We start from the raw sequence: 16,948 nt of genomic DNA, 5'->3' as shown, positions 1-16,948 counted from the left end.
CTTTCTGTACCACAATTTTAGCCCATTGGGTTTTGTCCGTTCCACCCTGGTTAGGCAGAGCAAGTCATTCCCATTCTTTTTTGCAGCAACAGCCTTTTATGTTACTCCCTAGAAGCACTCTAAGCATCTTAAAGAGCATGGGGGGGATGGGGGGGCTTCACCTATCCATTGTCTTACAGATATAGAAGCAAAGCAGAGAAATAGGAGGTGACTTTCAGAACAATGTGATGATGAATGTCCTTTTCACCTTGAAAGCGAAGAGCCTAACTCTTCACTGTGTCACCATTACTAGGCTAATACACTTGTGTTTGAGTGCAATGTGTCGCACCAAGGTTAAACTGGATAATTTCACCACAGTGAGTTGGGACCATTAAGTCTTAAGCTGCTTTTATGCTCTTGGTAGATTTACAGATAGCCTTTGTTAAAAAGGTCAGATATGTGTCTTTCTGACTCCACACTGACAGGTACTCTGTATCTCCAAAGCAAATGCAAATCAGACTTCCTTTGCAGATAGAGTCCCAGCCTCTGATTACATTGAATTTTGGAAAACTACCCATACTACTTCTCACACTTAAAAATTTGTGATGGTATTTTCAAGCTTTCCTTCAAAACTAGGGGTCTAAACAATGTACTTGCATGAAAAAGGGAAAGTCAGTATGTTTATATCATGATAATTTTAAGAATCATGATTTTACATATACTCCAATTATTGCACAGTGCACAATAGATACATAAGATAAAGAGACACCAAAGACCATTCATTGCAATCTTGTGAAAGTCTTCATGCTCCAGTTATGAAATAGGCTGATCACATCTGACAGGCAGCATTTTCACAGGTGCATTTAGTCCTGTTAGTCTCTCGTTAGTCCTCCCTGGAAACACAGATCTGTTGAGAGGGTAACTGCACAGAAGATTCCTTTTTCTCCTGTCATCACCCCTGATTTTAAACATTAGACAGAGGTGAGAAAAAAAGTGCAGATTATAGTCATTTTCTCTTGTGACCACTCCATGAACAGGGGTTTGACATGCACCATAATATGTGTACTACTAGAAGAGGTTGACAAGACAGTTAATAAAAGACTTACCTTAGCAGCCATGGAGAGGAAAAAAGGCAGCAGATATTAGGAACAATGTTAAGGTTTCCAGAGAAAACAAGAATGCTCTTTAAAGTTTAGAGTAGGTCTATGCCACAGCTAACATTTAAACTAAAAAAATGAGAACATGAGAAAAGGTACAGAAAACAACCAAAGCACTGGGGGCAGAGAAAAATCATCGATGAATACCAAATGTGTCTTAATAGCTTAGCTCTACTTTTGTGCTTAATAACGGTTATTAGGTGAAAGATTATTTGCTAAAGTGAAAAATAAGAAATGCGTAAACCAGCTGTGCACCGGGGCATTCGACAGGAGCAAAGTGATCTGTACGTTGCTCAAAACATCCCTGAAAATACACAGCTCAGAGCCGGAAAACCTGCATCATTTCCAGGCTCCTCTTGCTAAACTCTGAGCTTTTTCAGTTGAGCGGTACAAATAGCCCTTCCTGGTTCCTTTAGCAAGAGCTGTACATTAACCCTTTTCTGCATGGAAAGAACAGTGCCATCTCATTATCTGCTGGTATCTGCTATTAGTAGTGCATGTCTTGTCATCAGTACAATCTTAGAGACCACAGTGTTAGCTATCTACAGATATTGCAGACCTCAACACTATGTTTTATAAAGCACATAATGCAGACAACTTGGAGACAAAAATTCAGTGAGGTTTATGTCTCCAATGTATGTCCCCAGCCCACTTGTTTTGACGTGACATACTTTCTGGCTTGATTACTACTGCACCTCCTTTCTGAAGCTCTCCTTGCCTTGGCCATAAACACAAGGACTACTTACTCTTACTTATAGAAGTTAAAAAAGGTTCCAAAAGGACTCCCCACTCACTAGCAAGATATAAAAATACAAGTATGAAATAAATATGCATTTCACCTACCATGACCTGTCACCTCTTTCAATAATAAACCCTGTAAAGTTTCCTCAGTCTGTTACTGATAGAAGACAAGCACTTAAAAAGGCAGAAATTAAGAAAAGGAAAAAGATTACACTCTCCACATAACATCTACCTACACAGCTATACAGGCATTCCCTAGGAACATCAGCCTGGTGGTTAACTTGAGAATTTGCTTTCTGCTGTTTGTATGAGACTTACGCCCATATGAAAACTGAAAGGATGTATAGCAGCTGGGTTGGGGTTTTTTTGTTTGTTTTTTTGGGGTGTTAAGACAAATACACACTGATATTATTGAAAAAAATGTCTACTTCTATAAGCTAACACAAATACTGATGGAACAGCCATCAATCTGCTACTAAACTATTGCAGTAGCTGTAGTTCCAGAGGAAGAAACCATGTATGTTTAGTCTTAATATAGCCTCTTCAAGGAGATTTTAGTAGATACATCAGAAATTAGCCTGATATATTCTTGAACCTGGGCCCATTTAAAACAAAAGGAAAATCCTGCAATAGACTATAAGATTAAAATCTTTTTCTACAACAGTTGGACAGAATACTGCAAATATTAATAGGGTGATGAGAAAGGAACTGTTGAAGCTCTGATTCTCTGATACAATTGAAGACTGATACATTATACTGTAGAATAAGTTTTCCACACTTGAATAAAACGTAGCCACAGAAGAATTTCCACACTACAATATTAAATGTACAGCTACTGAATATTGTTAATGTTGCAGCCCTATCTATTTTCAGTTTTCTCCACTAAACTGTATTTTCCATAAAGAACTATAATAAAATTAATCGTGAAGACAAATAAAACTACATTATATTAAAGCAGAAATTCAAGACAGATATGTTACTCCAACAATTTAAAAAGGCAAGAGTCTTAAAAAAAAGCACATAGAGGTTTTTCCAAATAGGTAGGGAGTCCAGGCCCTTCGAGGGAATTAAGGGTTCAATCAGTGTTATAATATTACATCCGGATTGCAGATCATGAGGCCAAATGTACAATATTACCTGGAAATGAACTATTAATATCAGAGAATATGCACCAAGTATTTTCCCTCCTAGACCCCATAATATTTCTTAAGTAATAAAGTAATTCAAATTAATAAATGAAGAAACTAACTTAAAACTACCGTCTAATGTAAACTTTATCACAAAAGCCAGTCCATCTGTGAAAGTTCAGTATTTCAAAGGATGATTTTCTACAAGAAGAGTAAATCACTATTTCATGAAAAAAAAAACCACGTTGATTGTTCCAATGTAAAAATCAAAGAAAATAATCAGGTTAGTAAATCCCCAGTCAGCAAAGATTTTGTAAAAATATCAGCAAAAACAGCACATGGGAATAACAGCCCTGTAAAGATCCCAAGGGAATGCAAGTAAAAGAAGAAAGTATGTGACAGAAGATTCATCGCAATAGAAAAATCCCCCCAAAATGAAAAGGGCATCTTTTCACTAGGAATCAATCCTCATTCCTAATTAACTGTACCTGAAGATTTCACAGATAGGTTTAGTTTAGCAAGGATTTCATCTAAATTTATGCTACTATTTTCCACAGACATTTGGAAGAATGAATTGCACATGTATTTAAAAGTTACCATTATAAGAAAAAAGTGTATTCAATTACCCTACTGATAACTGTTTATCATCCAAAGTCCCATTCCACGCTTTTTGTTTCTTTTAACATATAGCTGCTTCTGGATGAATGCATTAAAAAGATAATTTGAAACAAGCACTTTTTCCTTTGCTTCAAAAACTAGTAACTGAGTTAAGGACACCTTATCCTGAGCATCTTTGTATGAAGTACCCCTGCTCTGATTATAATTAGTACCTCTCAGTTAGAGGCTGTCTACTTACCTCTGAATGGACATTGATTATGCTTCCATTAGCAAGTAACTCGGTGCCATAGGAACTGATCAGCAGACAGAAGTGTTTCATGGTGTGGTTGCTGTATCCATATGTATATGCTATTTGAGGCTTTTACCTATGACTATATTTAGCTGAGTCCCCTCCACTGAACATCCCCACTGCATATACGGTTGAGGAGGAAAAATGTTCTGTGCAACCAAGAACCATGGGGCACCATGAGTGACAAATCCATCTCGATTTTAAAATGGGGTTCAATATATAAAAAACATTCACGAATCCCTCTTTTGCAAGGTACGAGTTTATGCCAGTATATGCTTTTGGGGAGAAGGGCTAATAATAATACCTACGTGGTGCTGTAAAATGCTCTTTGGGCCAAGTACCTTGACTTACTGCTCACTAAACACGACTGTGTTCGAAAGGAACAAGGATACTTATTTTCACTATTTCCTTTCCTCATAAAAGATGAACATTCTTAAGCAGTATAATCTTTTTAACAACTGCATCTTTTTAGGATCTTCAGAAGAGCTATCAAGCCTTCATATCATCTCTTCAAAAAGTATTTTTAATGAAACAGGGAATTTAAGAGAAAACTTGCTTGACATGCAGAAGTACTATTTTCTGCTTAAGGAACATATAATATGATGGAGTGTCAGGAAAAATAGACAATACAAGGAAAAACATCTTCATGACATACATCTAACATACAGTAATCTAAGCAAAAAATCTTCAGAACCTCATTAAATTTTCTGTCCAATCTTGACAGCTGTAAAGTATTAACACAGTAACGTAAGATTTGAGCAACTTTAAGCATCTACCATGTTGTTTGTCTATAACCAGGGAACAGACTAGGAAGACAGAAAGCAGAGACTGTTATTACTAAACAGAATCAACTATGTATTATTACTTTAGGCAATTATAATGATTCATTTCTATAAAGGCAAATCCAAACTTAATTATATAATTCTTGTGTTTTCATTTAAAAATGTTGATAATGTAAGCCTTCTGCATTATGATGTTTTTAATCACTTCTGCTTCACAACAAATGAGCAGACACAATCATAGTAAAAGACACCTTATTTCAAGGCCTATGGGCTAATGGTCAAGCCCTGAGTACCCAGATACAGCCGCTAAACACATCCTTCCCATTACATTATCTCCACACAAAAAATTAATTCCTTCCAAATGCTAATAACTTCATAACACAATTCAGAAACTCAGATGCTGCAGTTAGTGTATGTTCCTACCTGCAAAGGGAACAGGTGCATCTTTATCCAAAGCAACAAGGGGAGGATCCAAAATTACAGTGTCATTGTTTTCAGTTATGACTCCGTGGTAGGATGTCTCAATCCAGGGCTTGTGTTTGTTCACTAGAAAAGAAATGGTAAGCCAAATTAATTTCATTTGTGCTTTATATCCATTTAGTTCATTTTATCTTTAAAGAAAAATTATTTAACACACATCCAATATTAAAGTTATTACTCAATAGCTGCTAACAAGATCCCAAAGTACTTTATAAACATTCAAATATGAAACCAAAATGATATGTATGTTGTACCACGATTCATTGATGAGAAAACCAACACTTACAGACATCCCTCCAATTAAAACACCAAAATAACAAGACAATTTTCAAAATATTTTTAATGTGTTCTCAGCAGTCAGACATAATTCGGGTCATACACTTTTGAAGGAATTGCTTTCAGTTGCAAAGCTCTGATGCAAGAGAAAGGAGGTCCAGAGAAACACAACTCTGTCAAGGAACAAAGACAAGCAGAAGGGCAAGTGAGAATATTAGACTCTTGGTCAACTTCTCATTTTATAGTTTTGCAAAAATATCTAAACCTACTTTTGTGTTCTGTACATTGTAGACAAAAAATAAACGTCTATTTTAATCGCTTAGATAAAAGCTGCCACCTCTTTTCTTTTTAACCAGCTTTAGTTATGCTTAAATGGGATCTGAAGTTTTTCTGAAAAATCTGTCCTTCAGATACAGCTGTTGAACATTAGGATATCTGGTCTTGAAGTACATAGGAAGATCACACAGAAAGACACTTTTTAAGTAGGGGATACACCATGTATCATCAGATTGTCTTACTTCTGAACCCTTTCAATGTACATCCCTCTCACCAACCATCTCCTATTTATTGGACAGTATGAAGATGAATTTTCCCCTTCCTTTTTATTTTGTAAGAGTTTTAGATCTGCTAAGCTTATATTAGCATTTTTTTCCCCCAGACAGAATCTGAATGTTGTGGTTTTGGAACTCCTACATAAGTAATATAACAGTGCTAGCCTAAACAAATTTCAGTATGCAAAATGTACTACCTCAGCCATGAGGGAACATTGCACAAATCTACCACGTTTTCACCAAGTCCAGACACAAGGTATTTTTTTTTGTACATATTATTTAGTTGTGTGTATCGGATGCCAAGGAAAACATCTGGTGACACAACAGAAATCACCTCAAAGATGGAGGGTTGACACTTAAAGCCAAACCAAATTGAACCAGATGGGATTATGTAAAAAAACCCCACCATAAAAAAACACAAACAAACAAAATCTACACATAAACACACAACCCAGAAGTCCTTCGTACCTTGTCTTCCATAAAACCCCCAGACAAGAAAGAGTTTCAAGTTTCTCTCACATAGTTTCTTCTATGTGAAGAAAGTAGCAATAAACACCAAGACAACAGAGAGGGCTCTGGCCACAGTGGAAGAGCTAGGCAATTAACAAATTATTTTGTTCACTGACAAAATTTGGAAAAGCAAAGAAATATATTTATGTCAAACCGGAGTTGATTCTTTTTCCTTTTTGTTTCTTTGTTTAATCATTAAGAAATTGTGAACTCAGGAAGAATTATCTGAGGTCCTTTTAAAGCTGAATTATTTTATATTCTAACCACTAATATGAGAACTTTGTCTTAATTTATATGTGGCAGTATTTATTCTTTCAGAAGAAAGCATATTTACCTTCACAGTGGTTTTGCCCATTTTTGAAATAGCTAAGCAATGGGAAGATTAAATGGGATGTGTCAGGGAAAGATGAACCGGAAAATAGGGAACTCAAATCTCTTCATCTTGTAATGACTGTACAGCTAGAGGAGAGAGTGGCAAGTTTATGTAGTAGGATGAAGGCTAAAAGTCTTGTTGATGTTGAAGTTTGAGAAGTGGTGGAGCTTTGTTTGGCATTTGGGATTCCAGTTTGCACAGGAGTTTAAGTGTTCTGTATCTGTTATTTGAAGATGTGAATTGCCTGAACATCCAGGCACATAAATATGCTCCACTGGTCCTCTGATTGACACATGCTGTACAGAGGAAAAGATGATCTCTTGACTGAAAGCAGATACATTTTAACAATAATTAACTAGTGCATAGGAATTTGCATGAAAAGGGAACTCCTTAGGCACCTAAAAGTCAAAGTACCAAATCCAACTTTTTCTTTCTCCTGGTTCTGTTAATTATCTAAATTCTCAGCAAAAAAACCCCCAAAACCCAATCAAAAAAACCAACCGCCCCATACCAAACAAAACCTACAAAAAAAACCCAAAACCCCCCAAAATCCCTTTCCGCCTACCATAGATTCTACAGAATAGATGTGATGACACTTTCACTTAAGAAAGCCTCAGTATACAGTAACTACAATTCTGCTAGCCTTATCTTTTTTCCATTAGTGTCCCACGAGCAATAACAACAGTCAAATGAGTGACAGCAACATAATTCTTTAAATTATGTTGGGGCGGGAAGAGAAGAAAGTACATTAGGAATGAGTTCTACAATTTAGCCCCACACCTTAGAGAATGGTATTAGTAAGAAGAAAAGAACAATAAAAGTAAAATACAATAAAAGGTCCAATTATTTGCAAGCTCTTATGAGGTACATCTCCCCAAAGGAAAAATTATGACTATACAAGCTTTGTACAATTTGTGGTGCAGAAATTTTAAAAATAATGGAAATCATCCACACTCTTTGGGAGTGCAAAACAATTCTTTTGCATTAGAAGATCTGTAAGATTGAAATATTTTCACTTCATTAAAATTATTCATCCTTTTACACTGTTTTGGATTCTTATATCAAATTAAGTACTCTATAATCCTGAGATTAGTAGCTGGCGTTCTGGTTGGGGCGTTGTTTATATATTCTCTGCTAAAGGTTGCTAAAATGTTAACACAGAAGCTAACAAAATGCATACAGCACTATACAGGATTTCATAAGATACTAGATTCTTTAACAAGTACCTTCAAATATAACATGATTAATGAATACTTTACATTTCTTCCTCCAAGACAAAAAGGCAGCTACAGAATCTTAGACTGGTTCAAATCAGTATTAATCCACAGGTCAACACAGCTCTCATAAACCTCTGATATCTTCCTATCCTATGCAGCATCTTTAAAACAAATAGACATTTCAAAATTAATTCTGAACTGTTTTGTCCTGTCTCATTCTAGCTGTTAATTCAAAATCCAAGATATTTAAGAAGTACGTATTTTTAGATACAAATTATATATTCTTCTATATGTGTTCTCAGAGCATGATTTCTTTTCCTCCTTTATATACACTCTCTCTACTTGTATAATATTAGTGTACTGAAGTAAAAACATTACCTGCAACTCTGCCATTAATTCCTCTGCCTTAGAGCAGGACATGTACCTCAAAACATGACTTCCTTTAATGTAAGCAATATTTCCTTTTACCCTCAATTTTTATAGCCCTGACCTTCAAATAATTAGTTTTATTATTATAGCAAAATAAACTGAATATGTTTGAGATAGACTAACAGATACTCAGATCCATGCCGTATTCGTATTTAGGGATATAATTTAAGGTTTAGATAACGTATAGAATATTGTCAGAAAATTATAAAAATCCTATGAGTCAAGCAGATTTTTTAAGAGTATTACCTTTTGAAAGATATCTAAATCTGTACATGAAAAAAAAGATCACTTCTTTTTTTTTACTATAATTGGTTAGAACCTAAAGATCTTAATGTAAATATATGCAGCTTTCTCTAAATCCACATTTAGTTTAAATGCCCCCCAAACCATGTTAAAGTTGCATTCCTTTCTCAGTTACATCATAACTAGTAAAATTTTAGGTCAGGTTTCCAAAGACACAGTAATATCACACTGCATTTATTTAAGCACCAGAACAAAGAAGTTTTACCATGCTGTCTACTTTAGGCTGTATGAAACTCTTTGTTTAAACAGAAAAAATAAATCACATTATTTAAGAAATTATTTAGTTCCCATTATATAAGTTGCTTATTGGAGTCACTTGAAGACTAACACATACATCTTTGGAATTTTTATAAACTTTAAAATAAGGTGGGAACTTTTTATTTTATTTTTAAGGTGGAAGAGGCATGAATGGTTAAAAAATATTTCAATGTTACTCAGCAGTGCTTACAATTACTAACATTCTATAAAAGAAACTGGCTGGATGGCCGGGCCCAGAGTTGTGGTGAACGGAGTTAAATCCAGTTGGTGGCCGGTCATGAGTGGTGTCCCCCAGGGCTTGGTGTTGGGGCCACTCCTGTTTAAAATCTTTATTGATGATCTGGATGAGGGGATCGAGGGCACCCTCAGTCAGTTTGCAGATGACACCCAGTTGGGTGGGAGTGTTGATCTGCTCGAGGGTGGGGAGGCTCTGCAGAGAGACCTGGACAGGCTGGAGCCATGGGCTGAGGCCAACTGGAGGAGTTTCAATAAGGCCAAATGCCGGGGGCTGCCCTTGGGCCACAACAACCCCCAGCAGCGCTACAGGCTTGGGGAGGAGTGGCTGGAGAGCTGCCAGTCAGAGAGGGACCTGGGGTGTTGATTGACAGCCGGCGGAACAGGAGCCAGCAGTGTGCCCAGGTGGCCAAGAAGGCCAATGGCATCCTGGCTTGTGTCAGCAATAGCGTGGCCAGCAGGGACAGGGAAGGGATCTTACCCCTGTACTCGGCACTGGTGAGGCCGCACCTCGATTCCTGTGTTCGGTTTTGGGCCCCTCACTACAAAAAGGCCATTGAATGACTCGAGCGTGTCCAGAGAAGGGCAACGGAGCTGGTGCAGGGTCTGGAGCACAGGTCTGCTGGGGAGCGGCTGAGGGAACTGGGGGTGTTGAGTCTGGAGAAGAGGAGGCTGAGGGGAGACCTCATCGCCCTCTACAGCTCCCTGAAAGGAGGGTGCAGAGAGCTGGGGATGAGTCTCTTTAGCCTAGTAGAAAGCGACAGGACAAGAGGGAATGGCCTCAAGTTGCGCCAGGGAAAGTTTAGACTATATGTCAGGAAGCATTTCTTTCCAGAATGGATTATTGGGCACTGGAATGGGCGGCCCAGGGAGATGGTGGAGTCCCCATCCCTGGAGGTGTTTAAGAGTAGAGTTGACATAGTGCTGAGGGATCTGGTGTAGTTGGGAACTGTCAGTGTTAGGTTAATGGTTGGACTGGATGATCTTCAAGGTCTTTTCCAACCTAGATGATTCTGTGTTTCTGTGAAAGTGATACACAAACTATGTGTTTTGATTTGCATTTGCTAAAGATGATGGAAGAAATCTGTATACAGATTTGTATGTGCAGTTTCAGGAACTGTGACAACAGAGTACTACACAGCAAGCTGAACTCAAAAAAGCAAACAAACTGGATACTCAGCAGATGAGCTGTACAAAAAATTATTTTCCTCTTAAGGTGTATTAAGTTGTAGCACGCATATTACCTCCAAAACTGAAGAAAACAAAAAGTATGTTTTTTTCTTTTTTACAGAAGTTCTCTGGAAGCATTTATTGTCTACCTTTTCCTTGCAATTTTTAGCTGAGTAAAAGCTGAAATGAGTACAATGCTTTCATGAATTCAAACATATTAAGATGTACAGATGAAATATACCTATGCTGTGGGGTACTTGCCTGCCTTCCTATAATTTATTTGTCATTCATATAAAATGATATTGTAAATAATTTGTAGCATCTAGGATAATCTATTAACTCTGTATGTACCATTTACACTGCATTTTCATAGTGTCTCCCACCAAAGCTTTTAATTCCAAGCCTTTGGATGTAATTAAACTATCTTGCTAGAAAACTGCCACTCTGTGTTCCATCTGCAAATGCACTTGGCATGTAAAACAATGAAGTAGAAAAAGGCAAAACAAACTCATTCTGTAGTCTGCAGCAAAACTCATGCCCCAGGAATGTTGTCTTGAAAGTCAGTTCAAGGACAAGACCCAAAATTTAGAAAAATTAATACAGAGAGAGGCCAGAAGATGTTTAAAACCCCCCAAATATGCTAAACTCCTACACATGCTACTCTGGTGCCTTTTCCCCATCCTCCACACAGTGCCCTGGGTGTTACCCCTTCCAGATGGCATGCCCAAAAACCCACCCTGTTACTTGCCACCTGATACAGGGTAAGAAAACCAACCAACTCCTCATGCCAAACTCCCCTACAAACTATGATTGCATCTGAGCACTTTACACCTGCACCAAATAGCCGGTGCATAGGAATCTCAGCAGCAGAAACAGAGAACAAAATCACAGACAAGACTGATACATCAGCAATAGGAAAAGAAAATGTCAACCATCTCCCATCCTGAGCTCTTTGGCAATCTACCAAAAAGCCCTTTCAGCATGGCTATAGGTACACAAAACTCTGTCTGTAATGTCTACAACATTAAAAGATGACTGCCTGCTTTATCAGACTGCAAGACATGCACAGGGCTTTCTGAAGGCAATCATACTCTGCAGATTAAATCTTTCATGTCTCAATGCCTGTGAACAGGGCTGCAATTTGTCAGTGCAGAAGTATTATTCTAACTGGACCACAATATACACAAAATATATGAGGACATCATCTTATGAGGAAAGACATCATCTTTTCTATAACCCAAGATAGACACTTGTTTGGGGTGAGGGTGGAAAGCAGCATGTGTACTAGGAACACAGTACAATGGTATTTCCAAAATTCAGATGGTTTCTAACTTAAAATATTTAGAAAATGTCACTGATACAAAAATAACACATTATAAAAAAACGATGAAAAAAGCTAATATTAGAAGCTTTAACTACTCACACTAGGGCAGTCAATATTGTCTAGCTGATTTAACTGCTGATTTCTAAACTGTAGGAAGACAAAACTTTAGATAACAAATTATATGTGTTAAAAATTGCTTTATGGATGCAAATGATTTCTTTCTTTGTTTTTTTCCAAAATAGCATAATGGATCTATTTGCCATTTAAATGTACAGATAATATGCTCACTCATCTCTACCTCTAGTTTAAAGAGGCTGTCGACGCCAGTAAAATTGGCAGTAAATTTAGGCTTTCCAATCACTTAGTTCAGCTCCAAGTCCTTTCATCTGCTAACTTCAATCATCTTCAGCTCAGCCTGTTGGAATCCTACCTTTCTAAGTGTCAAAGGCCTTCCCCTAAAACCCAGCCAAATTAAGGATGCTTAGTAAGCCTTTTAAAGGTATGCATGAAATCCCATTAACTTCTGGTGAATACAAGAGAATGAACCTCGTGTCTTATGCAGTCTGCACTACAAGCGACAAGTCTTTATCTTGTACAGCAAAGGGAGCGAGTGCTTCTAATGCCCTATTAGGAGGATACCGCATAACATAAAAATCCTAATGAAGCAGATGACATACTGACACCTGCAACGCACAATCATTACAGCTGAAAAAACCTCCTCCCCAGATCTGGATGCCATTGGTTTGGCAGTCTACTTCTCCTTTAGGGTATGCTTTTCTGGGTAAATGCCACAGTAAGACTTACGGGGCCAGCAAGGGATAGAGTTCTAGCTCACTCTTTCAGGTATTTCTGAGAAAAAGGCCATTGAAAAATAGATTTTGTCCATTGTTAAAATCCAGTGGTCTTTTCTCAGGATAGTTTTAACAGTCTTTGGCTTTGAATAAAATAGTAGAAACTTTAAAGAGGAAGAGGGAGAGGCCAGCTGATAATTTTGGTTCACAAATGTGGCTTGTGCAATGCTCACTCTTTACATGATCAAGCTAGAAATTTTGAAAATGCACATGCTTAACAGAAATTTGCTAGTCTTCAGTAACTCTAGCTACTGATAACTGGAATATTTCAAAGATTGGGTTTTCAAAAAGCAAGTCCTGTTCACGTAGTTCATACATGTGACTGTATTGTGCACATGTAACATTCTAACATAGCAGACCTCAACTCCTCCCAAGATACGGCCCCAGATGCAAACCTGGACTTCTTGCATTGCCTGCTCCAGAATGGTCTGCGGCTAGAAACCAAAGATAGGAACAAAATCTAAAACCTCATCAAGTAGCAGTTAAGAACAAAGAGTTCAGAATAAAGGCAGATTTGAGGGCTTAGGTCACAAAAGAAATAAGGATTTGGAGTTGGTATAGAATTTAAGTCCTCCTCTGGGAAGGCAGAGAAAAGAAGAACATGGATAGATGCATTTTGAGTGAAAAGAAACTAAGCTAGAAGTGGAAACTGAAAATGGCTGGCCAGTAGGAGAAGTAAATAAATGTTTGCATTTTACAGGATTAAATCTTTCTCAGCATTAGGGAGAAAAAAAAGCAAGTGGCTGTATCAGAAGAAAACAGAATGCTATGTTTCCCTACATACAAAAGAAATTGAAAACTTTCCTGAAACTTTCACATATAAACCACATTTTATATGTTTTGTCAAAGACAAATAGTAAAGAAGAAATTTATTATTCTCTCACACAGTTCTCCATGTGATGTCATTGCCTGAATTACTGAAACACCAGTAGTTATGGTTCAATTTTAGATAGATAACTTTAAATTATAATGCTTTATATGCTTTTATATAAAAAAATAATGTGAAATTCCTGCCAAGTAAGGCAATGTGAGCTTTGACACTAAGTTCAGAATTTATATGGTTTCTGACATGTGATTATGAGATGTGATGTCTTTGGAGAACATTTTAACTAAAGAATACATTATAAGCAGTGCATCTCAGCAACGTTAAATTACTCAGTGGAGATCCTACAGATAAGTTGGCATTGGTCTGATCATACTGCACAACGAAAAGCTATTTTGCATGAAATAGACTGTACAAAAAACTCTTCTGCCACAAGCACATTTTCTTGCCCCCAAGAGAAGGCCTTTCAATAATGACAATTCCCATTAGCAAAATTTGTTCTTATATTAAAAAGGGGGGAAATTTGAGGTGCAGCACTCCTTTGTTAGTAGCTCATTCTTACTAGAAGCTTATTTGACCAAGAGCATCGAGTGCCTTGTCTAATGGACTTGGTAATATTAAGGAGTAATCTATTGGCTATTTCTAAAGTAAAATAACATACTCTGTATTTATTCTGACATTCTTTGAAGTTTATGTAGCTATAAATATGTTTGATTTTCTTTTTAAAATGGGATTTTTTTGAGTAGAGAGAAATTGTTTTTAACACTGACCAAATCAATATTAAACATTCAACGGGAACTTACTAAGTGATTTAGTCAACCTAAACCTGTACTGTTCAGGAAAAACAGTCCAGCTACAAATTTCATAAAACTCTACTTACAACATTGATACATAAAAGTAAAAACGCTGCGAAAAGTTTCGACCCTTCTTTCCAAAAAGTACTTTTTTGAATGTACATATGCATATAAGAATAAACCTTTAGACTGTGCCTCATTGTCATCTTTTAGGTAATGGACCACATAGCTGTGCTCTGTGTCTTAAACTCTCTCTAAGCTTACAGGTTATTTTTTTAATACAAAAGAGATTTCGTCTCCCTGATTAAGATGTCCAGTCCTTATAAATTTATCTATTGATATTTGTCATTACAAATAGACTACAGAGAATGCAAAACTGAATTCTGACCTACGACAGTCTATTTGCCTCAATGTTCAGATTGGGAAGGTGCCTGTGTACTATACATAAAGGAAAAAAAAATTAATTAAAGGATGAGTCTGATCCACAAGTAGCCATGGGAACTTCAACAGCACACATTTGATTAAGTGCTCATACATGAAAATTTATACAGTTAAAAATCTTAAGGAAAGTATCTAATAGCATAAAAATGTTTTCATTCGTGTCACAAGAACAGAAAAAGGTCACCAACAAATGAGGTTCTGCTTTCCTATGTATTTAGTTGTACTCAAAAAACATTTCATTTATCTTGCTTACCAATGCTGACCTTTAATTCAACACAAATTTCTTATGAGCAGCCTCATTCTCATTTAAAAATACACAAAAGCTTGAGATTCACAATATTTAACCTCTCTAACATTTCATTTAGCTTTCTTGAACATTTTGTAACTCCACGTTCACTAGATGAAGCTGTTCCATTCTTACATGCTTTATCTTTTTTTTTCTTTGCACTGAAAGCTGTTCAGAACATGGATTTATTTTTTCATGATGAGAGTTTATAGCATGCGTTTTAAATAAACCTGACTCTAGTCCTTATTTCTTAAACAATAAAGGAGTGTCTTCTGAAGAGTTTTGTCAGATGATACTATCTTAATAGAGATTCCAGCACAGTTGTTTCATGGACTGGGTATTAATATCTTGTAAATATTCCAGATATTTAAAACAATACTGAGCAACATAGGGATCACTAGCAAAAGTTTTTGTCTAGACAGTGTGTTGCCATAGGAAACAAACAAACAAACAAACAAAAATCAATGAAGATGCAGAAAAGCAAGAGTAATCCCCTTAATAGCACCAAAGATAGACCTCATTGAGGAGTTACAGATCTGCAGGGTGCCCTGTTTAACTAAAGAACAAATTTGCACATATAATGCCTCACTGATTGCCTGAAATATTAAAACCAGGGAATTCCAATTGGTGGCATTTCTTCCTGTGAATGTTCTCAATTATGACATCTCTAAAATGAACATTGTAACTATTACAGAACACCAGACATTTTAACATTTGCTGAGCAGATTTTCAAAGGTACTAGCTTTTCATCACCTTATCATTCAGGTTAGCAACAGTTTTTCTTTATAAATAGTAACTTGAATTGAAGCTTTAAAAATTGAAATTAAAGTAGGTTTTATGCAATTATGTCTCAAGAACTTCAGCAATATTCTGCAGTTGAGAATGGTATTTTGAAAACTTCAAAGTTAAACTGTTATTAGATTCTGAGGCTAAAAGAAATGAAAAAAAAATCTTAAGAAACCATAACCTTTATAAAATTTTTTGCCACACTATTTTGATAGCACAGACTCTTCAGTGTTATCACAAATTTAATCTTACTGAAATCCCACACTCCTACACATAAGCCTACACATTAGGAAATCTTGGAAAATGAGCTAAATTCTAATGCCATGGATTTTAAAGGAGTAAGTATTTTATTTTTTTTTAAAATAGAAGAAATTATTAATGTTCACCTTTCCATTATGTGTTCAAAATTACAGATTTTCACGCAGCAGGAGCTGAAGAATATTCCAGAAGAGAAAACCTGATTATGTAAAGGACAGGTATTGCTTCAAATTATCTGTCCTTTACTTAATCCAGAGAGATGGGTCCCCAGGCTATCTTGAAAGAGGCTAGTGATCTTTTTCTTTATTATGGCCACTACTCTTTCCAAATTAGCCATGTTGGTTTTGAAATAGTGATGACATTATCAAAAAGATGTGATTTATTCCCTGATAAAAACCAATACCTTAAGAGGAAAAAATAGGAAAAGCGCAAGAAAGTGTGAGATACTGACAAATTCCAGACACGTTTACGTGAGCAAAGGCTTGTGAAACTGAAAGGTTAAGGGAAAGATGTGACTGTGCACAGAAACATAGAGGCTGAGAACATAAGAAAACTTTGTAGTATGTATCCTCTGGATGGCATGTACGATTTTAGGACTACAGTTAAACCACAAATAGATGACACGTATCAGAATCACTGCAAGATGTACACATGTAAGATGGCACATATCTGTTTCATGTTAGGACATCCCAATATTCATGTACCAAAATACACAGATTAAACAATTAAGTGTATAACTATCAGTAGTATAGGCAGAAGTGCACTACAGAGAAGCAAAGAATAAAGTCTATTTGTAAGTATTTCCATATTTTGTGTTCAGATGTCTCTTAAATTGAAAGGGACCTCAAAATAAATGTATTAACTGACTATCTATCCTCACACCAAACCTCT

General features: G+C 36.5%; 1 protein-coding gene across 2 annotated transcripts in view; it reads right to left on the bottom strand.

The window, feature by feature from the left end:
* The window catches only part of CLSTN2 (calsyntenin 2), a 400,483-nt gene that overhangs the window by 234,065 nt on the left and 149,470 nt on the right, over window positions 1-16,948 (bottom strand). For both annotated transcript variants that reach the window (XM_074911635.1, XM_074911634.1), the window contains exon 2: window positions 5,117-5,239. In XM_074911635.1, coding sequence (XP_074767736.1) covers window positions 5,117-5,239 — 123 coding nt within the window. The remainder of the gene's footprint in view (window positions 1-5,116; window positions 5,240-16,948) is intronic.

The sequence above is a fragment of the Athene noctua genome, chromosome 8, assembly GCF_965140245.1.
Source record: "Athene noctua chromosome 8, bAthNoc1.hap1.1, whole genome shotgun sequence".
Taxonomy (NCBI): Eukaryota; Metazoa; Chordata; class Aves; order Strigiformes; family Strigidae; genus Athene; species Athene noctua.
This window is presented reverse-complemented; position numbering and strand designations above follow the sequence as displayed.